This window comes from Vollenhovia emeryi, unplaced genomic scaffold (genome assembly GCF_000949405.1).
Source record: "Vollenhovia emeryi isolate VEMERY1.0 unplaced genomic scaffold, V.emery_V1.0 DF939121.1, whole genome shotgun sequence".
In the NCBI taxonomy this organism is placed as follows: domain Eukaryota; kingdom Metazoa; phylum Arthropoda; class Insecta; order Hymenoptera; family Formicidae; genus Vollenhovia; species Vollenhovia emeryi.
The window spans coordinates 2,570,732-2,595,492 of NW_011967245.1; the positions used below are offsets into that span (position 1 = coordinate 2,570,732).

The 24,761-nt window shown below is 40.4% G+C and overlaps 1 protein-coding gene across 6 annotated transcripts in view; it reads left to right on the plus strand.

The window, feature by feature from the left end:
• LOC105570226 (regulating synaptic membrane exocytosis protein 2) overlaps positions 1 to 24,761 on the plus strand; it is a 178,968-nt gene that overhangs the window by 31,451 nt on the left and 122,756 nt on the right. For all 6 annotated transcript variants that reach the window (XM_012027275.1, XM_012027276.1, XM_012027277.1 and 3 more), the window contains exon 2: positions 10,215 to 10,557. In XM_012027275.1, the coding sequence (XP_011882665.1) occupies positions 10,519 to 10,557 (39 nt within the window). In that variant the 5' untranslated portion in view covers positions 10,215 to 10,518. The remainder of the gene's footprint in view (positions 1 to 10,214; positions 10,558 to 24,761) is intronic.

Consider the following 24,761-nt stretch of genomic DNA (forward strand, 5'->3'; position numbering starts at 1 on the left):
ATATATTATATTTCATGGATGGTCAAAGGGTCTCGTTCATATTGTGATTTTCAGATAGACAAACGTGCTCTCAACATAAACAATCTAAATAAATAATTAATTAAAGACCCTCGGGGTTAAAATTACGTGACAGTGGACTTTAGAGGCCGGTATTCACAGTCAGATTTTATATTCAAGACCGTCTTGAATTTATCCAAAGATCCGTCGTATGGAACATTTCATTGGCTACGGAGTATCTGAAGATGATCTTAAGACGGTCTTGAATATAAGATTTGACTATGAATACCGTCCGAGGAGTCACGCGCGGTTATGCGTAACATTACACTTAATTAATCCAACACAAAAATTACACAATGCAAAATACAAACTACAAAGCGCATCGATATCGAATTGTTAGGTAATGCACAACGTTAACTCACGCATAAATAACCGTGTCCGACTCTCAAAGCCTACTTTCCTCGTAACTCGTTAATCTCAATAACACAAATCCCTTCTCAACTTTTCTTTTGAGTCCGATACGAGAGAGCATGAAAAATATGCAGAGACTAAAGACAAAAAAAAGGTATTTAATCTGAGGGAGTGATTTTAATCGTCCACGTAAAAATACAGGGCTTTGATTTTTACATGTCGTTAATTGTAGCAATATATTCTTACGTCCTATCAACGCCGCTATCGAGGATTAAATCCGCCACTATGGACGACGCTTCGATTCTGAGAGACAACAGCCGGATATCGGCGGCGACACAGTACGCTTGGCAGCTCGTACTGCCAGATCGCCACGTAACAAACGGATGCGCACACACGCGCGACACGCTTACAGGGATGAAATCTGATATGGGATAATAGGTTTGAATCCGCTCTTACGCACACACACACACACACACGCAGAGTCCGCGCGCGCACGTACACGGAGCTGACGCGCGGTTGCACACACGGAGACGGCAGCACTCGCTCGTGGAATTATAATATTGTATGTCACGGTGCAATGATGTAAATGCGCAACGAGGTGCGACGTATCCGCGCTTCCTCCTGGAACGTTAAGGCTCCTTTTTTTTGCGCCCGACAGAAATTTCCGCAGGGTAGAAGCGTCACGACTCGAGAGAGATATTCGTTTTGTGATTTTTATCGAGCGCATATTACGATACGGTAAGATAGGATAAGTGGAATATCGGATTAAAATTCCCGTGGGACGAACGTACTGCACGATGAATCGGTATTGACACAGTAACGTTACGTTATTGCGCGCTGCGTTATTTTTGTACGTGATATAAATTTATTTTTGTTTCGAGGACCGAGAATTTCACACGTAAACGTTAATTTAAATCTCAAAAAGGTTGCGTTTATTTGTAATTTCCATTGCGCGCTGTTGTTGCATTTGTCGCACACGCACGGGGCAATATTTTCTTCGCGTTCATCAGGTTTCAGTCGCGATCAAACCGACTTGGAAAGTTATCTTACTCAAACTGATCTTGCGGTCGACATCGAAGACACGAAATCTAATTCAATGACTTTGAAAATACAAGCGAGAGTTCCTTTCGTTCTCAGTCAAGAACGAAAATTTTTTTTTCATTCTACAAGGAGAAAGTCGGATAACGAATCGTTGACGGACGTGGCTGGATTTATTAGATTCATTTGTCTTTCGCGCCATCTCGGGAAAGCGAATTTTAGGGAACAGTTCATCTTCTCTTGTGCTCCAAGTAAGGACAAGAGACGTGACGCTAAAGATTACTCCGCGGAACTCTATTTCGAGTCGACACGGTCGGAGGATCGATAGCCGCTAACTTGATGTACTATTTACGAAATTTTCGAATGGTGAGCACGTACAGTGGGAAATGAGGTCGCATGTGAAAATAACGAATGTTACCGACTGACAATGAATATTGCGCAGAAGAATCTGTTTCCTCGATAGGATAGCTAAGGCACGTTCCAGCTTGAATATCGGATTAATCAAAATAAAATCGTAAAATATATAAACAATTACTTAACAATATTTTAAAGAACTTCGTGTTTCAAAAATAAATCTATGCATATTTTAGATAATCATATATTTTATATGCAAATTATGTATAATAAATAACTTATTGATTTTCGTTATTTAGTATTAATGGTATAATATTCTATTTTTAATATTCCTTTTTACGTGTGACGATTATGAACATATAACACACACACTTTTATATTTAATAAAAATAGAAATTATTAATAATTTCATGATAAACTGAAAAACGTACGGATTTATATTTATTATTTATTTGGAAACCTCTCTTAAAAGTTATTGCGTACGCATCGGTTGACTCTTATCAGTGCGAGCATGCAGAACTCGCTGATTATTTCTATCTATAGAAGTCTTATATTATATCTATAGAAGAATTTATATGTATAAAACGACATTAAAAGTTCACATCCAGAGTTTAGTTTCCGCTGAAAAGTCGTGCGCGAACACGGGCGGGGATATTCTCGAGATAAAGTTTCCCCGGAAGCTAGCGTGCACTTAAATTCAACGAAGGGTAGACGTAGAAGCGCTGACAAGTGGAAAAGCGTCCTATCTGATCGGCCGCAACAAGTAGAAGCGGCTAACGTACGATCAGCCGACAAGTAGTAACAGCTAAAACTATCACCCGCGGGGATTTGCTCGTTTGGTGTCAGGTCAGGTCCAACAAAAGACCATCGGTAAGCAAACTTACCGCATCGACCTTGATGCAAATATCGAATTAAATTCAACGTTTTAATTGTCGAAAGGATAAAGTCAAATAGCGTTGTTACCTTTTCGTTTGCAAAACATGAAATTTACTGCAAGCTCAATCGCTAGTACTGGTGTATTCACAGCTATAGAACAGCGTTATGCCGTATACAGGGTGTTATGTAATACCCGCCTCAACTCTTATTTATGGATAGAGCGAACTAGACTGGGTCGAAAAGTCCTCTACCATTTTGCAGTTTTCGCAATAGTTAACGAGTTATTAATTATTAAAAATTGCTGTCCTAGCCCGGTCTACCGTCCAATTCAAGCGCGCGGCGAGATGCGACCGTCCCGCGATTGGCGTTGCTAGGCGCGTGGAGAGTTGACATTGCCGTGTGTCATGGACGGCAGGCCGGGCTAAGACAGCGAGTTTTAATAATTAATAACTCGTTAACAATTGCGAAAATTGCAAAATGGTAGAGGACTTTTCGACTCAGTCTAGTCCGCTCTATCCGTAAATAAAAGATGAAGCGGGTATTACATAACGCCCCGTATATCCATAATTAGATGGACGATTATTTCATTTCCGACTTATACGCAATTTTCTACTTCAGGTTTACATCAACTATAACGGCTACTTAAGCCAAGTATTGCTGTGTTTACCGCATACAAATTAACACGCTGAGAATACACAATTTGTCATTATTTACCTAACGATAACAGAACATATTACGCGTGTTCGCACTAATACGTATTACTAGCGTTTCAACAACACCGTCGTGTGTAGGAGAAACCGGCAGAGCGAAACTCGCAGATCCTATGTGTGGGAGCGAAATGCATATACAATAACGCAGAACGATGGCGGTCTCCGGCTAAGCGCGGTATTAAAGTATACAGTGAGCTCAACAAGTAGCCACTGGGACAAACATCGTTTTATGGGGTGGGTGAAACTAGGGGTTGCTTTGTAACCACGGTCGTTATAATTCCTTGTACGTACAAACGAGGCCTGGATACGCGTATTATCGAACTCCCCGGCGTAGCTTATAATCGAACTTCTCAGCGTAGACAATAATTTACCAGGCGACAAAAAGTATCGTAGATGACAGACGAAATCATCTTTTGTTTCTTGTTAGGGGAAACCGAGCGTTAAATCAAATAGAAAAGTCGATCGAATGTTTTTTTTTTTTCGTTTAATTCTTTCGTGAAAGAAATGTAATCGAAAATTAAATACGTAATTAATTCGTGATAATAATTTAATTATTCAAGTTAAATACCACAGAAGTTCATGGAATATTAATTCGTGAAACCAAGTACAATATTACGTAAGGATTAAACATGTATAACTGAACTATCATATAAGACTTAATTTATGACACTTGAAAACTACATTAATATTTCTATTGCCGTGGTACAAAATCGTTTAGGAATATAAAGTACCAAATTTTTTTTTATTTTCCACGACGTGATATTTTCAATCATTTTCCTTTTCTATTAACGGACGTCGGCGTATGTTTTCAATTCATTGTAATTTAATGAAAAATAGTTTTCAGTTGTTTTATCGTATTTGTCCAATACACGTTTCTGTAGCGAATGCGAATGCCTGTGTATTTGTTCGCACAATCGACTAGAGGTCCAATTGAACGCGGTCGTTTCTCGATTTCCTCTCGAGTTAACGTTTCCGGTTGAGCTGTGGGCTTATTCGATATTCGCAAATGTAATGGGAGAGCAAAAAGCGCAATTGCCGAATTCCATCGCTATTTATTGCCATGGATAAAATGCCCTTCTTAAACGAATTTTTGTCTCGCGAGGGGATCGTGTCACATATGCGAAAAACAAAATATATTTCTTGCATCGTGTACACGTTAACATTGGACAGAAATATGGGGAAGTTTCATGTAACAAAGCAAGCAGAAAAGAGTTTTGTTCTGCAAGTAATTTAAATAAAAAAAAAGTAACACGACACGCGCTTTATACGACAAGCATAAATAAATGTGCGCAGTACAGTATTAAAACAATTATTGCAACCCGGTAAAACTGAATTAGTAATAATTAAATTCGTTACACCGTTTAGTTGGAACATTTCTCATAAATCAAGGAAGAGACGATTTTAAAACAAATTGCAACATCGCTTTGAGCGACGGATTTAATTAACGGCCTCGCTATACGTTGCCGCTTATGCCAATGTGATCGCTCAAAGGGTTAAAAGCGGGGGCAAAATTATTGCCCGCGTTGTGACGAAAACCGAATACGCGCGTTTTCGACGACGACAATGACGATAATACGACCGTGTATGTTTCACGCGGAATTTCGTGCATATGGAAGAAACGTAAACCGCCAGCATGTCGCGTATCCGCAGACGCATTGTGCTTGCAACCCAACGCAACACGTCTACCTTTATAACTTCCTTCCGATCTACCGCCGACGATATTATTTCAGCTGTATCTATTTCAGGCGACGAAAAGTGGGTCGCGTGAAAAGTGTGCGTTGATAAAATTATCGATTCAATCCGTATTTGATGAACTTAATAAATACATATAAGCGCTAAACCGGCAATAATTGACGGAAAGTATAACGTCGTAAGAAACTGTTCGATATTTCAAGGGAAAAAAATTCCGTGCGGTAAAATTAAAAGGATCGAAAAACCCGCAAATTTAGGACGCATATACTCTTCATCTCATATTTAACGCGAAATACGGTCTCCGCGTATCTTCTTATTTCCCTCATGTGAAGATCGTATATTATTTCAGGTTGAATATCAGACCGCCGTATTTTATGTTAAATATAGACCGCATAAATACTCGCTTCGATATTCCAGACATTATATCGCATAAATTGTTAAAGTAGAAATAACTTCTCTTTTTTTTTATTGCATCTGGAACAAGCATTTGACGTCCATTTAGAACGGACGCGGCTGAAGTTCGTGTCCTTGTCCCTATCATGGTGAACTCGTTCCGAGCGCAGGACAAGCATGACCGATCTACTCGTCAGGATAATTTTGTCTCCGCTTCGTACGTCATCGGAGACTACTTCGAACCGGGTTGTTCGTTACACGTTGCGGGGGTGGTTTGTTTGCGTTCCGTTCCGAGGCGATCGCCCATCGCGGATATTGCGTGCTGCGATGTCGCAACGCTACGCGATGCCGCTTTTGCGTTTCGCTCACAATACCTAGATATTTGTTTAGAACTTCTCTTATTATTAATACACAATAGTACGAGGACCGTTTGAAGAGTCCTCGGAATGAAGTGAAAATGGCACTCGCGCCGCAAACTTCACATGTTACAGAAAGTTCCAACCCTCCTATGAACACGAAAGTCCCAACTCGTTCCATCTTATAATTAATTATGTATAACAAACTTGAACAAACATTTCTGCATGCCTTTTGAAAAATGAATGAGCTCGAGGTGTCTTGCGAAAGAGAATGCCATTTGTACTCTTCAAACGACTCTTGTAATACCATTTCGACACCGGTAGCTCGCTGCAAGAACATTTGGAGGATTATTTGGTGAAGATTATTTCGCATCTATTAAATGCCACGACAATAAAAATCAACGGATTAGATTTCTATCCTGTACGAAAATGGACAATGTGTCAAGTAGCAAGTATGTAGAAAGCGCGTGGGTGGAAACGAAACGGTATGGCGGCTAATAATGACATATAAGACTACGATTAGATAGTGGCGATCGTGGCGCAGAGGATTGTGCGCTGACTGGTGATCCGAAGACCCGGGTTCAAAACCAAACAAAACATTGTTGGTTTTTCGTTCGATCGCCACATAGAAAAGTGAATATAGAGAGAGGTGCTATAAGAGGTTTGGGCACGTTCCTTCAAAAAAAAAAACGCCTTGTAACCCTAGGGGGAATCAATAAAATGTATCTGTATCTGACTACGATTAGATAAGAAGCTGTCTCCACTCGCCGTGAACACGCCGGTCATTAACATCCCCATGCGAACGAGCTGCCTACGCCTTTGCTAATTAACGCGGCTCGTAGAATTTAATCCCCCGGCGTAATGATCCGCGAAATGGCAACGTGTTATTCGATACGATCTTGGTCGTTCCTCCACGTTCCTCACGCCGTCGGAGATTTTCGAGTACCTCCGAACTTCGCACTTCGCTGACCCCGTCGATCGTGTACTCGCCCACGCGAATATTAACTTCGGCAATTAATATGGGCGAATACCGTACCGCTTCTTGTCCTCCCCCCCCCCCCCGGTTTCTCGTCGCCCGAGCGACTGGGCGCCCACGTTCGAGGGATATTATCCGGGAGCGTCACACGACGGGATCATTATGAGATAAATTAATATACGCCGGAGTATTACGAGCGCGAGGCGCTTGAAATTCCATTCCGCTCATTGTTCCATCCCGTTCGTTCGACGGTATCCACGGTTTTTCTCTCGGACACCCTCCGCTCCTTCCGCGTCGCTCCCGTCCTCTTTGATACTTCTTCGACTTCTCCTTTCATTTCTCAAGATTAGTATAATCGTGTCATCGCCACGTCCGATTGCGTTTTTCACTCCGCTTCCAGGAAAGCCTCGCCGGTATCTCGGGCGGACGTAAATTTTTCTCTCTATAGTTTTATCTTTCTATTGTACCCCCTTATCTTGTTCTTTTCTTTGAAAAAAAAAATTCTATTTTCTTTGTGCTGTCTCGCTGAAAACACTTCAATTAACGACTAACCTTTTTTTTAATGAATAATCAAGTAAAATCGGTATTCACTTTAGTGTTGCATATATGCTGAGAGAAACTGTGCGACAAGCGAAGTTACGCGAAAATCCTGACCGCACGAGAGGCCGGCAATAACAAATTTTGGCCACAATGATGTTAGAACGACGGTGAAGCGGCAGCGTTGCGTTAATCCCGCTGAACGGGACCGGTTAACGAAGCCATTTACATCGCAATTATTATGATTTACGTAACCATGAAACTCGGTTGCGACCGAAATTTGTCTCGTTGCGCGGCAGGTTAATTGCCTGATTCGCGAAATGCGATGTGGAAGAGAGTGCGGCTTCCAAAACGCACATGGCGAGACGAGTTGACTGCTTCGTGCCGCGTGGAATCAGCTTCGCGCTGCGCCGGGGCTGCGCCTCGAAATCAAAAGTTTGCCAAACGACCGCAATTGTAGGAGGAATTTAATTAACGCTCGCGAAGAACGGGATTTTCTATTTGCCTGAATAATTTTTCGAAACCAATTTCGTGACGTTAGCAAACGGATATTGATAAGCCCCGATTTACTGCCATGCAGAAAATGTTCCTTCACGGTACGACGTCAAATATTTCTTGCGATAAATATGTATATAGTTAGTTAAATTGCTTATTTCATTTTGTTAAAAACTTTTAATTGAGGAAACTAATAATCTCAAAGTGTTTGCTGCAGAATACCGCATCGTAAGTTTCATAAATTAATGATGCAAAAGAGGGAAGTTTCTTCTCTTCTATGGCAAAAATGTATTAATTTAAATTTATTATTTGACACCGTTAAGTATTCATAATAATCGTTTAAGATAATACGATTATAATTAACTGCGGATAAAAGTACAAGAACAGAACGAGCGGCTTAAATACATTGCTTTTTTTAGATTTTTAATTTATCACAGCTGTCGAACACACCCAGGCGTTAATTAGTTTTTATTCTTAGATCATCTCTTCCTTTTTGCAAGTATTCATATTATCAACCACAAAAAAAACGGTGTATACAATTATGCATGATGCGTAGAGAGTGTATATGAATAGGGAAAAGTCCTCTATTATGAGATAGAATTCTAATGTAAGATAGTAGGTTTTCAACATAAAAATTCAATGACAAATCTTTTTCCGCAACGATTACACGATCTAACAATTAATTTTCCACTAAACAGATTTCACTCCAAGGGCAACAAATTCATGGTGGAACCAACAGATAATTCGAGCACGAACCGCTCATTCGTATATTCGTATATTATAATTGGTAAAAGTCTAAAGATAGTTCAATCGAACGCGTTCACTTGACAAATTGTTACCGATGCCTATTAATTTAGCAGAAACTCCGCTATCCCATATTAGGAGCCTATCTCGTAATATGGGACTTTCCTCTACTTGCAATGTGAGCTCGGATCCGTGTGGATCCTAAGCCCAAATGACTGTATGGATCCAATCGTTCCTGCGGAACTTCATTATATAAAAAATTGTTACAATCACCTGAAAACTGCGTAAAATAACGCGCACGCGCACGTGCATACGTGGTCTGCACAAATTTATCATTAGTTTAGATGCAACATCGTTTTCGAGTTTGAATTCGTAATTACAGTACCATCGCGGTCAACTATGCCTGTGGGAATCAAGGGGCTCTAGTTGCTACGTGGGTGATTTCCTTGATTGAAATTACAGCTAATGAGGACAAGTGCAGCGCGTTGGTATGTTGATTAAGTTCAACAAACTTAGTCTTGTTATATCCTTAGCAGGAAATTATACTTTTCGCTCGAAGTCGCAATTCCGAACACGTTATTCTCGTAATTGTATTTTACAATTGCAGTAACAATTTGTCAAGTGAGCGCGTTCAATTGAACTTTCTTTAGACTTTTACCAATTATAATATAAGAATGAGCGGTTCGTGCTCGAAACTATCGCCGGATGAAATTGATGTAGAGCCAGCTCTTGTCCTGAACACGTGCTGCAATTTACGCCATGTTTTATTCATGCGATTAAATTAGTAATTTTGGAAACTGATATTTTCGAGCTTGTTTTCCGAATTATGCTTTCGTGAGGCGTGCGCGTGTGACAATTCGATACAATCGTGCGAAACTTCATAATTTAATATGGGGAAACAAGTTTTATAAATGCATAACTAATTATTAGTTTTACGAGAAACTAGCTCGCCTCCCAAGTAAAAATTAATTTGCATCATAATAAGGTCGACACTGTTAAAACGAAGTTATTAAAAATGAGATGATCGCGTCTCGCGCTATCGCTGTTTCAAGCCGAATAACGTAATTTCGTCGGTGCTTCGAAACCAGACTATCCGCTTTCAGATACCTAAAATATCGGCCTGCCGTTAGGAAAAGTAAGATTAATCATCTCGCAGCGTGTATATGCGCTCGCTCTCAGGAACTGACATCCCGTGTGCGACGAAACAAAGCCAGATATTAATTTGCGCGCGCAAATATTTGTTTGCGTCTAAACTTTCTAACGAGGTTACGTTCAGCCAAACATTCCTCTCAAAGCTGGTAGGTAGCTAGCCCGCGAGAGGACTGTTTGCAAACTACAAAGTGGTATATGACGCGGGAATTCTGAAAACCTCAGTGCCGCCTTTAAAATAGAAATCTATTTGCCGCGCTCGAAATAAACCAGGAACGTTTGATGATCATTGAATCCATTATCGCAATCGAGCCTCGTAATCCCGAGCAGAAGTGGATTGAGTCCACCATTTATCAAATTCATTTGAAGCACGAAGTCGTATACAAGGCGTATGTAAAGCGAACGTTATAAATGACAGACTTGGCCCACTTTTGCACCGAGTCGCTCAATCGCATGTAATTGAATACGTTGATACTTCATTTTCAGAATCGCGTGACAACAACACACCGCAGCCGCCGATGTCGCACTGAAGGCGAATGACAATGATCACGGGAGATGCTTTCGCGGCAGAAGGGCGAGCCGCACGGCTCCAGCTTACGCCAAACAAGACCCTGTAGATCCAAAGACACCGGAGTACTGTGAGCCGAGGTCGGCGGGTCGCGAATCAGTAGCAGCCGCGGGCCTTTATGCCGGTACTCAGCACCAGGAAGTGACGAGAGGCGCAACTGGGATTTAGGAATCCTCCGTTTCCTCCATTGAGACCAGGCGGGACCGCAATAGAGCCGTCAGGATGTTTCAGAACATTAATGTAATGTCCCTGATGAAGAAGGTGAGTGTCACACACGCGAGTCTCGAGGCTGCGGCAGGCCATTTATCAAATGCAAAACGATATCGAATTATTGGAAGACTACGGGGTTCTTTATCGCGCTGTTTATCCGAACCTGACACGCCGCCTTCTGAACACGATTTTAATAAGATAGCGTCGAAATTGAGCTCTCAACGCGATGCCGCCAATACATGAGATTAAAGGTGACGTTGCTCCCGACGCTACTCATTGTCGGGGACAAACCTGCAATGAAGCTCAAACCCCCGAATGCTAGTTGTTACAAAATTGAACCTCGTGGAAATAGTTTTATTCGATATACACTGATATTTCCTTCATATCTCGATCGGAATGCGTACGAAATCACATCTATTTCCGAGCGGGTATTTTTAGACGTAATGAAATGTAAAACCATGCAGATACGAATTATACGCTAAAATGTTCGTAATTACATCATGGGAGCCGAACCGCGGGTGCTGCTCGGCGATCCGCATGAATCGAATCAAGACAGAAAACCCTGGTAATCGATAGATCGTGCCCGGAGTACGTAGCCGGTTATTTAACGACTGGTTTTATCCTCATGGATAGTCCCGACGCATCGAATATTCAACAGTTGGGCATCGATCCCCTCGAAATACGGAGCATCCGGGAATGGACGATCCCAATGCCGCCAGATCTGACCTGTGCACCTAAGACTCGGGGGATCGCGTGCGATTACGTACATAGGTATAGGAAGATCGGGTCCTGAGATCAATGTCAACGCAGAGCTTTTATTCGTGCAAATCGGTCGTTACCTCACGAAAGTCACTTTAGAATTGTAAATTCGCCCCCCCTCCCTTCCAACACGTTATTTCCATTCCCTCATTGAGAGCCGTTCATTTAATATTAATTGTGCTACGTAATTTAAGCATTCAATAACTAAATACCGCAAGCCCGCATTTTCACGTCACGATGTTACAATATACGTCGTCGCAGCGATACGCGAGATTGAAATTGAATATTAAAACCTGCTGATATTGGAAATTAATACCGTTACACTGTCATAATCGCAAATGTCACAATATTTAACGTGACGTCGAAGCGACGCGAGATATTTCTACGTTATTGATTGTTCAATTTTACATTTTTTTAAATATAATAATAATCCCGAGATAGAAAATGGAAAGGCGGAAATAGAAAATATATGGAACAAGATCGTCTTCACTTTCAGCTTTGATAAACCATCCCGATTAATTAAATTTATCTTCACGTCGTTCATATTTGCTACAAAACGAATTGATTCAACCGGTAAACCAAGCGTTACAACGCTGCAACGGACTCGTTATTAAAGGATAAGAAGTTCACACTCACGACACGTGTATACTCGTGACACGCGGATTACACCCTTGATCTTCTCGCGTATAAACTTAATCGTGCATAGTCGGCGTTTCTTTACATGTACACCCCGCTGCGCTCTGTGTAAAATCTCTTTGCGCCACGTCCGCGCTTTTCCAAAGGCGGTCGGGTCTGGCCTGGCCCGGCGAGATGAAAGCTTTTGCGCCAGGCGTTTCCTTCCAGCCGGTGCCACTGAAAATGTTTGTACGACAGTCCTCTCTTTGCCCTCTGTGTTCTTAGTTTCGGAATTTGTATCATCTCCGCCGTTTCTTCTTGCTTTTACATCTCTATTTACATGAATAAGAATACTTGGTAAATACTTGAATTTATTTTATTCTTATGACAGTGAGCCATCAATTTTCGTGCTGCCTTCAATTTCGCGCCAACTGTTTGAACAGTAGTATTCAAAATAATTGCATTGCGTTTTCAATTTTCCATTTTTATTCACACGTTTGACACTAGATTTGCTTTCCTCATTTGTCGTTTCGTCTCGAACAAGTTGTCTATTTCTCTCCCCCTCCTCCCTCTTTTTCTCTCACGCACGCGCGCGCGCGCGCGCACTGTTTTATTTTTACATGTTTTCTGGAATTGCAGCAGGCGAAATTCTGTCGTAGAGACACTTCTAATGCATTTTTTTTTAACTACACTGGCCCGCAACGTTATTAAATTATTCTACGCTTTATGGAAAATTCTCGGCGAAATCCTTGCAACATTTCTCCCCAATATTCAAGAGTTGTGTTTCTAAAATCAATGCACATACGCTGCTTCTGCCTTTGATAATTAAAGAAATCTTAAGAAATGCAACACATCCTGCCGTTGTACATGAACTCTGGATCCTACACAAGTTTGATATCCGCTTCATTCTTTTCGTAGATTTACTTTCCAATCTCTTCAGAAAAATTTCAATCTATTCTTACTCCATCTAGATATTGAGAGGTATCGTGTTTTGGAACCACCTAGCTTTACGATCGCGTTTCTCTTCTCTCGCTTCACATGCGCGCGCTCGTGGATATTCCAACCGGTCTATCGTGTGGGAGAGGGCACCGGCTGTATCTATCGAGCGATCGTTTCGAAATTTATCGGGCCCACGGCGCGAGCTTATTTATTTGTTTCCAAGGTAGCTTCAATATTCGGCAATGGCCTTAAAGGTCGATCCCGATACGGCGGGGACGTTCGCTTTTTATAGCCGCGATGCCGACAGGACTCTCCTGGCGATTCTTCTCGTACACCGTCGTTACTTTCATCGTCAACGCGGGAATCGGGCGTCACCAAGATTACATCGAAGATCAGAGAGGTTTCATATATATTTCGTTGGGCGTTAATATTGATAACGCCGCGTAGAAACGCTCGCCACACATGTACGTACGTCAGTATCGCGGAGGGATCAATTGCTAATGCGCGACGAGTGAAATATGAAAGCGTATGCATGATTTGGTATTCCATCCGCGACGGGTAAATCATGAATTTTCGGCGACGCGATGATGAAAATATTATTTTGACATTTTCCGTCCTGTATACATTATGAATAATATAAATGTTGCGGCGGAAATATCAAGCTTCGGATATTTGGAGGGCCGCCTCTTCTTTCGAAGATTATGTTGGCTGACCGATATAATCCGTATTGGGGGGATCTGACATCCGTAGTCATGACATCCGATGGCGAAAAATGAACGCAGCAGTAGCCCTTTGCATAACAGGGCATTGTAGTCAGGTGCTATTTCATTAATTAATTTTTATTATGGATTGCGGGATATTTTCTCCGCGTTCTAAAAGTTAATGCATAAAATCTTCGTGATCGATTTTTGATACATACATAATAATTAGAGCTTCGAGATAAATGGTTTTGTAAAAACCTAACAGTTACTTCGAAGACCTCAAAATTTCCTGACTTTTCTCTGACATTTCCAGATTTCTGAAATTCCCTGACAATTCCCGGTTTTCCAGATTTCCCTGACCACTGGACACCCTGTTAACACTGTAATAAACAGGCTTCTCGGCGCCACGGCGATGACGTATGCATAGAGGCTCCGCCTCCATGTCAGATCCCACAAGAGGAATAAACAAAAACTAGCGCGATTAAAAATAAAAGGATATCGAGTCGAGATTTGCTGGCTCAGAATAGAATGTCCGGTAACTCTACTCGGAATCTCTGTCTTCACGTGCGATTTAATTCTATCGCTCTTCCACGCTCTCCCTTTCAATTACTCGAACTTTCACGCAGCTTCATCCAAAATTTCTTCAAAGTGCTAGGCGCATATATTACGGCCCGGCAAAATGAGGCGTAACCTCGTTAAAAGCGTGCTTTGCCAGTCATCTTCATACCCGTCCTCTTATGGGACCGGAATTTTCAACTTTCCCCGCGTCTCTCATCTGCATAGCGAGGGCACGAAATCCATGTCGTCCCACTAAAACTAAATCATCACCCCGCAACCTCGCGTCCCGCCGTCCCGGCGTGGTGCCGTAAGCAAACTTTTATTAACAAACTTTCGTCATAAAGCTGTATCAGTGCTAACGACTGGAGCCCGCAAGCTTGTCAGTTCCAGCGCCGCGAAAAAAATAAAGGCTCATCGTCTCGAGAAAAATCGTAAGCGCCACGAGACAAGAGCGCGAACCGATCCTCGTGAGCGCAAGCGAGCCCCGGCGAAATTTTCCGCTGACGCGCGCTACCCTCCCGCCGTGGGCTTGATCCGTAATCGCGAACGCGAGAAACTCTAGGAACTTGAGAACGAGGACGAAAGGTCGGATCTCGCGCGATTTTCAACCTTTCATCGTCGCGGCAATTGTATGGGAAAATACGGCGCGCGCTGCACCCACGCACCAGACACGGCTTCTCGGTTATGATCGCGCTTTAATGCAGCGTTTCTGGACAGAAATGTATTGCTAAATGCATTATTGTAAGCACTGCAGTAGATGCCATAGTAATACATTTCTACCAAGTGCTAGACCCCAGAAATAAAAATTGTTTGACGCGAATAATTACAACGTGAGTTATTGAACACCATCGACCTCAGAAAATGGTGTCGAACTATGATTGCTTGAAAAGGATCCAAACCTGGGACCGAAACGTGTAGGGTTTTTTAAATAAAAACATGGGCCAATGTAGGTCGTTTAAAAATTACATATCATTGGTTTTAAACTACTGGCGATATTAAATCTAAGTGCGAATAATTACGTTAGAAAAAATCCCTCGGGTTACGTAGGGTTCATCTTATTTCAAAATCAATCGGATCAATAATGTTACTTGATCTTTAATTGCCGCCGCTTCTAATCCAAGAGAGATCGTTCAACCGAGAAAATTGTTTTCCGGAATAATACCCTCTCGCTGAAACGCGGAGCGCATTTTCCTGCGAGCGTGGCTCCCTCGATTCATCGGGAAAAAATCTTTCGCACACCATTTACAACGCTGCGTGTAGTGACTACCGCGCTTGAATATATCCGGTGTGTTTATACGCCGTTTTTATCGGGCGAATTCTATCACACTCGAAACGTTTTTTTTCCGCGCCACCGCACGGCCACTCGAGATCCACGCGCAATTTCATTAGCGGTCATTTTTCCTTCGCGTCGCGCGGCAGACAGGGAGAAAGCGGGCGCTGTGACCTTTTCCCTAATTTACCGAAGATTTAATTATCCGTATTCCATGTTTCTCTATAAACGCGAGACAGAACGAACCTTTAGAACTGTCGCACGAAAGGTGAGGTGTCACGTTGCGTTTTAACGCGCAATTCAACATTGTGACCAGCGAGAACGCAAAATTTTATCAAATCATTACCGGTCGATCGCTTTCTAATGAATGAATTAGCGTCACGCCACGAGAGCGATGAAGTGCGCGAAAAAGGCTGCAGACGGAATTAATTCGCGCCACGTGCGACAAGAGCAATCCAATAAAAACTGAAAGATCCATTATTTGCATTTTTGCGACCTCGTATTTCAATTCAAGCGGCGCGCCTCGTAATATTAACGGATCCCCATCGAACTAGGTCGTACGGACTAACTTCTTCTACAAAAAAAAAAGAGAGAGAGAGAACCTACTCAAAGGTGCACTTCATATTCGGGTAAAAAAAGCTATTACGGACTGTACTATGCACTCATTTACTCGTATGCATTTCTTCACGAGTGCACAAAAATCGATAGCTCTGCTTTGACACGCCGCCGTACGAGACGTAGTTTCATCGGCCAACTCGATCCTCAGAGGGCAAACATGTTCGTGGCATTTAAAGGCACAAATTATTATAACTAAATCGGAAGATCGCGAGGGCGCTTTACTACCGGAAAGTGCACGCTCGGCAACGATTACGTCGTAGCTTTACGAGGTTCCTGACGCCATAAAGTCGACAGGTGTCAACGGTAGCTTAAAAGCTTCGACGGTGACGTGCAATTGCTCGCGTCATTAGCACGTTTAACATGCTACTACCTTTGTTCCTGCGACTCATTCAGCTGTTAATTAATTTGTCGTTTGAACGTTCGGTGTCGACGGAATTAGTCCTCTCTATGAATGAAAGTTATCGGCTCATATACAGGGTGGGCCATTTTAATAAATACACTGAAATATTAGACAAAAGTTGTTTGGTCTCGAAGGTTTTGTCCGAAACACTTTTGTCTTTTTGTCTTAAACTTATAGATTTTGAGGTATTTCAGTGGATACATTAAAATGGCCCACCCTGTATAGCTTTAATATAACTCGACACGCTCCCTGACATAGTCATGCGCATACATTTTCTAGCGACATAATCTTCCAATTGTTTTGGCACTATTCGCCCTTTTCACGGCATTACTTGTACTATTAGTGAGTCAAACTGTCGTTTCACTGCGCGAATTACATTTGCATGATATGCATCTTTATGACGTTGTCTATTACACGGAGTACAAATGTAAATAAAGTCCGTGCGGCGAGAAAAGACGTGAAAGGTTTAAGATACTTATTCGCCGTAAATAATTTGTCGAGTTAGCGCCTTACAAAGTACGTTTAACTGCAGTCCAGGTTTTACCCAAGTGCTTCTCGCGTTCCTCAGAACCGCTATTAGCAGCGCAAATGAAAAATTCCGGAAAATTACGTTCTTTTATTAAAGGGGAAATTAATTCTTTATTAATCTATTTTCAGCATTTGTAATCCTAAGATTAGTAATAACCATTACTCCATTTAATAAACCTGCAATAAAAATACTGTGCTACTTATTTTAGCTTCTATTTTAAAACGACATTTTTAACTCCCGGTATGACTGGTTATTCAGTCATAAAAAAAGTTGTACTTTCAAGAAAAATTCCCGTTCAAGAAACTTCAAGTTAGAGAACATATATTGCACTATTATACTGGACGGGGAGCGTTTAATGGTAGCCTTGCGTAAAAATAGCGATAAAAGCGTAGTGCCGGTGAAAGAACGCCGACTTTCGCTATTACGAACCCTAAAAACTTCGCCCGTTAGTGCCGAACCCACGACGTAACACAATTAAGATGTGTAATATCGTTTCTGAACTTACGACTACTGCTAATTTTAAAAAGCCCCCACGGTCGCTCCCACTTCGGCCCCGCCAACAAAAAATATGCCGCGGGGAATCACGCGGATAAACGTTACCGCCATTCGACGGTGCGGAATTGAAGGTCGCTTTTTTTTAATGCTGGATGTCATGAGATATAAGCGCGCCGAGGAATATTCGTGCGTGCATTCGAGCCGAGCTTTTCTATCTATCTTATCGGAACAGAGGAAACAATTTTATAGAGCCGTGCTCTTTGAATACGTAGAAAAGATTTCCGATAAATCGGAGAAAGCGCCGACCGTTCAATGCTACGCGTAATCCATACGCGAGATCCCATTTTTCAATAGAACGGACCACGTCATTCGTCATTCGATGGGTCATGTTAATTCGGCATAGAAAATATCATATATTTTCGGCGTGTTTACACATCCTTTTCTTTTATTTATTCCGAAAAGTGATCGTTTTTCAAAAAATTCTATACGCTTCATGTTCACCGATACGACGTAATCGTAAAAAAAGCTGCTTTCACGTTAATTTCACATTTTACTGGTAAACTTTTCACATGATTTTCAGTCGAAATAAAATAGTAACTGAAACAATAACATTATTTAAAACTTTCATAAAAGAAGTCTCGTCGCATAACAAAAACATTTTTTTAAACTAAAAATTGCCGAGTCGCACGTCTTTACATATCGTAGAGTTAAAAAAGTGCAATAAAGACGCTTAATATCATGAACGTAAGGACGTTTTAATTAACTGAAAATAAACCTTACAGTTGCGATATGACATAATTTATATTGGTTACTGATAGGTGGTATGCAATTTGTCACTTCGTAAAACTGAAGATACTTTCAGTAAAGCACTCACTTTTGTTTCCATTAAGCATCGGCGTAAAGTAAAATTTCCACGTGTGAATATACGTTTAATTAACTCCAATTTGTGCTAGCCAGCTACGACAAAATTTAATTCTCGATGCGGGACGCAGCTCTTCCTTTTTTTGTTCATTTGGTCTCTCATTGCGTGTTTTCCTTTCGCACGCTCTCAACTTAATACGGTTATTTATCATGGCCGCGGTGACCAATAAGTCAGCAAGCAGACGCGAATGCGATAGTTTCCGCGAGCGTCTACACAAACACAGATACATCGCCATTTTCATCTATCATGAGATTATACTTCTCCCGATGTCATGAATTACACGCTATATGCGCAGATGCGAATCGTGACCGTCCATTAGACTCTGAGTGCCGACTGTTGCGTCTAACTAAATGTTGAACGCTTAAAAGCTACACAAAGTAATATTTGGATAATATTTGAAATTGTAATACGTTAATAATCCTTAGTCTCCGCTTCTTAATAATATGAATAATATATTAGTATTCGAAATAACGTAAAATGTTCATATTGCACAATTAGCAATATTGAAACGTCCTCCATGAACAATGCGATTTTTAGAGGTATTTTTTAAACAAAACACGAAAAGGTGCAGATTGAAAATTTCTTAATGTTGAAGTCATAATGCACTTTTCTCGACCTAATGTTTAATAACAATGTTAAAATGCCTGAGTGCTTCCGTTTGTATGAAATTTAATATGCAGTTTTTTGTGAGGGTGTTCGTAAATTGAACTAAAAAGGATAATTGCCTGCATACATTGTGCAGTTTTTAGGATAAACAGTGGACTTCCGCACCACCTCAGAGGTGCCACTTGACGGCGCGTTAGGTTTTTTATAGTAGACCTTCGCCTAGAGCCCTATTATACTACTTGTCGTGTCATACTGTCTAGTGTTTCTTTCTAGAATTGGGAAGTTAACCTTCCACCGATTCTTATCAAATTAAATACACGTTGAAAAATTTAGCACAGCAACCGCAATGTGTTACAAGGTTTATTTGGATTTACCCCAGAAATTAATGCGTCAACTTCACATGTCTGCTCCAATTGCATCGTATTTTTCGTGTTGAGATTTACTGCGCTTTTGCGCAGATTGCAGGATATTGAGCTGTGCATATTTTTTATTCCTTGTACATTTTAATCTGCGCTCGACGCATAATCCATTTTCACAGTAATTACTGCCCTCTTCACAGAATAAATTTCCACAGTATTCACTGCGCTCAACGCAGGATGCATTTCGACAGTAGTCACTGCAACCAGCGCAAAATGCATCTTAACATTATTCTTTGGCGCAGTCCACAGAATTTTTCTTCAATTTCTAATTAAAATTTATTTTCCATTTTTGTGCGTGCGCGTGTACGTGTCACAACAGAGATAAGAACCCCGCGGTTCGCAACTTCAGCCGTATTTGACGACTCTAAATCCTCTGTTATGTGCGCGTGCGTGCATGCGTCACAATAGAGATAAAAAAACCTCGCGGTTCATCACTTTTGTGGTTAAATAATAGACTTTGTGACCCCACTGTACCCCTATTTTCAATCATATATTTCAAATCATTCAAAAATTATTTAAGTGGCTCGAAACTTTTGGTAGGCACTGCATACTACTGATGTATGCCATAATCTAAGATCCAAGTTCATCGTAGTCACATTAACTTTGAAAATAACATCGATATATTTCTCAGACAGCACACATGTCCAAAAGATGTGTCTACGTGTTTTAGACCTTAGCATATACGTTATAACAATTATTTATCTATTTGTTATTTTATAAATATAGCGTTATTAAAGATATTATAGAAATATATCATAAACGACAAACAAGACTAAAAAGATTTTCTATTCGCTGTGTGCGTAGAGACTAGTGCTGCCGCGGTTGGTGAAATGTCACATATTTTGCTGGAATAGCTGTCAATGATTGCTAATATTCAAGTTACGTATACTGTCGTGAGGTATCTTGATAGTTTTAGGTCTCTTTATAATTTCGATGAAAATATTTTCGTTATATTACAAAACATTTGCCATAGATTTTTCATTATATGTGTAGGTTAACTTCTCTAACTTTTGCAATGAGCCTTATCATACGAACGGGATTTGGACCCATTACTCATGACATTAAATTTAATCCGAGTGCAATACCGAAAGGAAAAGCCTTAGCAATATCGTATGTAGTTCGCGTTGAAGAATTGCGCAGTGCAAATATAAGTCATTTAATAAGATGCAGTATGATACCGCAAACGTCTGTCAATGCTACTCCGTACAAGGTACAATTACATGTGAGTATTAAATGAAATTTAAGTAAAATCCCAGACAACGTTATGTCGTCTTAAAGACATCTTAAATCTGTGAAATACATTTTCACATGAATACACGCAACAATTTAAATTTCCCTTTCGCAATTTTTCCATTTTTCGATAATTGTCACTCCAGCAAATAATGCAAACTTCGGCCACCATGGGCGCCCTAAGTCCTACTTTTCCGCTATAGTATATCATCGCACGAAGCGAATTGTAAAATAAAAAATGTAGCATGTTAATCTCGAAAAATAAAAGAAGTCTCTCAGAATGCGAATAAAAAAAAAGTATTATCAGTGTCAGTGAGAAATGACTCACGCTTACAGAAACGTTAAATAAAATGTGAATATTTATCATAGGAGTGATAATACTCGTGGAAGGACAACTGTTGTAATTTACGAGAGCCCGCGCGAGTTTTCTAGCCCGCTTGTGTCCCGTTCTTTTTCAGCGCTATATATAGTAACAGGATAAGGCATGTTGCCGATTAAATCCAGCTGATAGACGATTGCGCCGAATTGCATGCGGAATGGCGCTCCAACTCGGAACTTCAGTTACGCACGTCATAACGTTTGCAAATGCGACATCGCGTTATCGGTAACGCGGTCGCTATTCGACAACTCCCATCGCGGGAAATGTAAATGTTGAGAATTTCTGATACATAAATCTCGGAGAGCGCGAGAATATATCGCACTCCTTGTACGTGTGCTTATAAATTAGGCAATTAACAGCGCGAACAGTTCGAAAATCAGATTTGATACATGTCTTCGCAATTTACTGTGCAATTTGCAATAATCAATGTCAGTGAGTGAATCTCAATAACGTAAAATGTAATAGTGCTCCAATTATTGAAAATTGTTGTGTATGCAAATTTTGTGTTACAATACACAAACATTTGCAATAATTGAAACACTATTGCTACAGCATATTCCTAAGACTAAATAAAGTAAAAAAGTCCTGTACTACAATACTTTTCCCGCCGACAAACAGTAATAATCGATCATAAGCCAAACATTGAAAAAATATAATAAATATTAGGGGGCTCCATTTAAAAAATTGAATGGTAAATTTCACGTGATCTTTAAATGACTATCCAAGGTCAAGTCAATGGCACCATCTTATGTCCCCCTTCGAACCAAACAACTTTTATTTGAAATGTTTTTCCGTATCTTTCATATTTTTGGAGATACCATATTCAGGTTGACGTTTATCAAATCCTATAAGGGAATCAGGTGCATCGGATCAAGCACATGTCAAGAATTCCTTATTAGGCCATTCCTTACTTCCTCCCTAACAGACTATACATAAAGCATGCCTGATTTCATTTCTACTCGGGATTTGAAGACCAAAGTCACGCAGGCACAAAATATCTTTCGTATTCCAATATTTTAAGAATAAATTTATTCGCAATCGTAGTCGCATGATGAATTGAAATTAATTGAAATACCCAGAATGTCAAACACATGCGCCTCATTCAGAATTTCTCTCCACTTGCAGATCGAAACATTCCGATCATAATTTAAAAAGAGAATTTATTTAGAACAGCACACACACGACTCAGTTATTTGTTGCTACGAGACCGACGATAGTCATTGCAAACGGTAATTATACACGTTACAATCAAATGTTGAACGTCGAACTTAATAACGACATAAAGGACCCCGCATGCAGAGGCCGCGCTGATCACAGCAAAATGACACGCACAGGCAGAAACAAGGCTGAAGCGGCCGTGATCTGCCAGGCGTTTAATATTCTCGATGTGCATGTATATTCGTGTTGCCGCATTTCATCAGGGGCAACCTGGATCAAATCACGGCGGTGTCCCACCGGCTGTTTCCGACCGCTGGAATCGTTCCAGAAATAGGGCTCGCATTATGCTACGCTCAACGTGCCGAATAATATAGCCAAGGTATAAGGTAAGTGTGTTGGTACGTGCAGGGTAGAAACGAGCGAGAAAGCGGCCAAGAGCTTGAGGTACCGAAAACGTGTCGCAAGCAGAAAGCAAAATTCAATGGGGAGTGAAGAGGAGAGGAGTGGGAAAGAGAGAAGGCACTGGCAATCGGCCAGATGCGGTGCAATTTACATCTCGATTACGAAATTGGCTTTCGCATGGACTCGCTTGTACCTGTAAAGATATTTACTATCGTCCTACTTCAAAGGTCACGACGACAGGATCGAAGCTCGGAGAGAACGTTGGTGTTCGTCAAGGAACAGAGATCCTTCGGAAAATTATTTTTTATTTTCGGAAGAAGAAAAGAAAAATGAGTTTTGTTTTTCGCACGTTATTCTTGGATTTCTCGCACATCGAGAAAATTTGAATATGCAGACTAGAGACCAAGAAACTCAACTTATGCTTTCGAGAATAGAATTAAAGCCTGGTTTATATGGTAATTCAAAGTAGTCAATAAAGGATGGATTCAATGTTATCAGGGTAAAAACTGGGTCCATTTTAAACATGCCTTAGTGTTCGAATTGGTGAGACGCCCGTCTAGAGCATAGGGAAATCCAGGTTCGAAGTAATATTTTTCGCAATAAATTTCTTTAGTTGGCACCCCGAAATGCAAATTTTCATAAAATTCTGGTGGCATTCGTTTGTCCACGATTTGTCCACGTTTGTCCAACCATAATTTTCGTTTGTCCACCCTTACAAAAAAAGTTATGATAAAAATAAAAAAATTTACAATCAGCACCCCCATGAACAGCCCCCATGAATTTCTAAGTGACATTCGTTTGTCCACGATTTGTCCACTTTTGTCCACCGACAATTTTCGTTTGTCCACTTCATAGTAAAGTTATAACCAAATTAAAAATTTAACAGCACCCCCATAAACAGGTCTCATAAATCTCCAAGTGGCATTCGTTTGTCCATCCAACATTTTCGTTTGTCCACCAAGCAGAATCGAGTTGTTAACAAAAAAAGAATGACAACCCCGAGCACTCCTCATGATGGGCATTTTCACATCTTAATCATTGGAATCGTTTGTTAACGCATTAATTTCATTTGTCAATGCATTTATTTCGTTTGTCCACCCCCTATTTTTATTTGTCCACCCAGTGGAATTAAGTCATTAACAAGAAAAAGTACAAAATGACAATCCCGAGCACTTCTGTTGCATTTTCTTCATCTCAAGCACTGGAATCGTTTGTCCTCGCATTAGTTTCGTTTGTCAATGCATTTATTTCGTTTGTCCACCCCCTTATTTTCGTTTGTCCACCCGCCATCACGCCGGGGATGAAATAAACGAGATTCAAATTAATCTCGAACAGTATTTATTAGATGATTTCAATTATTTGATTTTATAGAGAACTGTAAATAATTGCAATTTATATAATTACAATTATATAACATATAAATTACAAAAAATGGAAGATATCAATACTAAAAAAATATATAATTTTTAAAACCGAAATTGTCGAGATAATAAAGTTTTAATCTGTCACTAACTTATTCGCATTCATTTTGAATAAAATAATGCAGGCTTCGTATCATTCTGTCGAGGGATTTGAGGGGATCACGATGCCTCTCGATTAAAATCTTCAAAGTTTGCAAGTTATTCAAATCCACAGTGATAACTTACGAAGTATTGTAATAGTATTCTAATAAAACGTGTATGTACATAAATCCAAGATATCGTATAATCTCAGTTTTAGTATTCGGTAAAGTTTTCACAAATGATAGGAAAGTATTCAACGACCACCTTCCGAGTCTCTTAATATCTTCCCTTGTAATCAGAGTTCGAAAATACCACATGACCCGGGAGAGGTCTAGGAGTTGGATGTTAATTAATGTTTACGTTTACCGGGTCAAGGATAACCAAGTAGATCGGGTCATGAATTAGGTCATTTCATGCTTAAATAACATGTTTTATTATTAACATCCTGTCGGCATCACATTGCCAGACATATTTGGCAAGTTTGATTCTGACCTGTTAATTATACTTTCTTTGAGTTAAAATTTTGCAGAAGAAAAACTATTCAATTCCTTACCAAGTGAGAAACAATACGTTATAGAGATATCAATGATAAAAGATATGATATCCGATATATAGTGTCAGACAGATTCTTAATACATTAATTATTTAAAGATGTGATGTACATAGTGCCCGACAGATTTTTAACACATATGTTATTCAGAGATGTGACGTCGTACATAGTGTCCGACAGACTTTTAACACATATGTTATTCA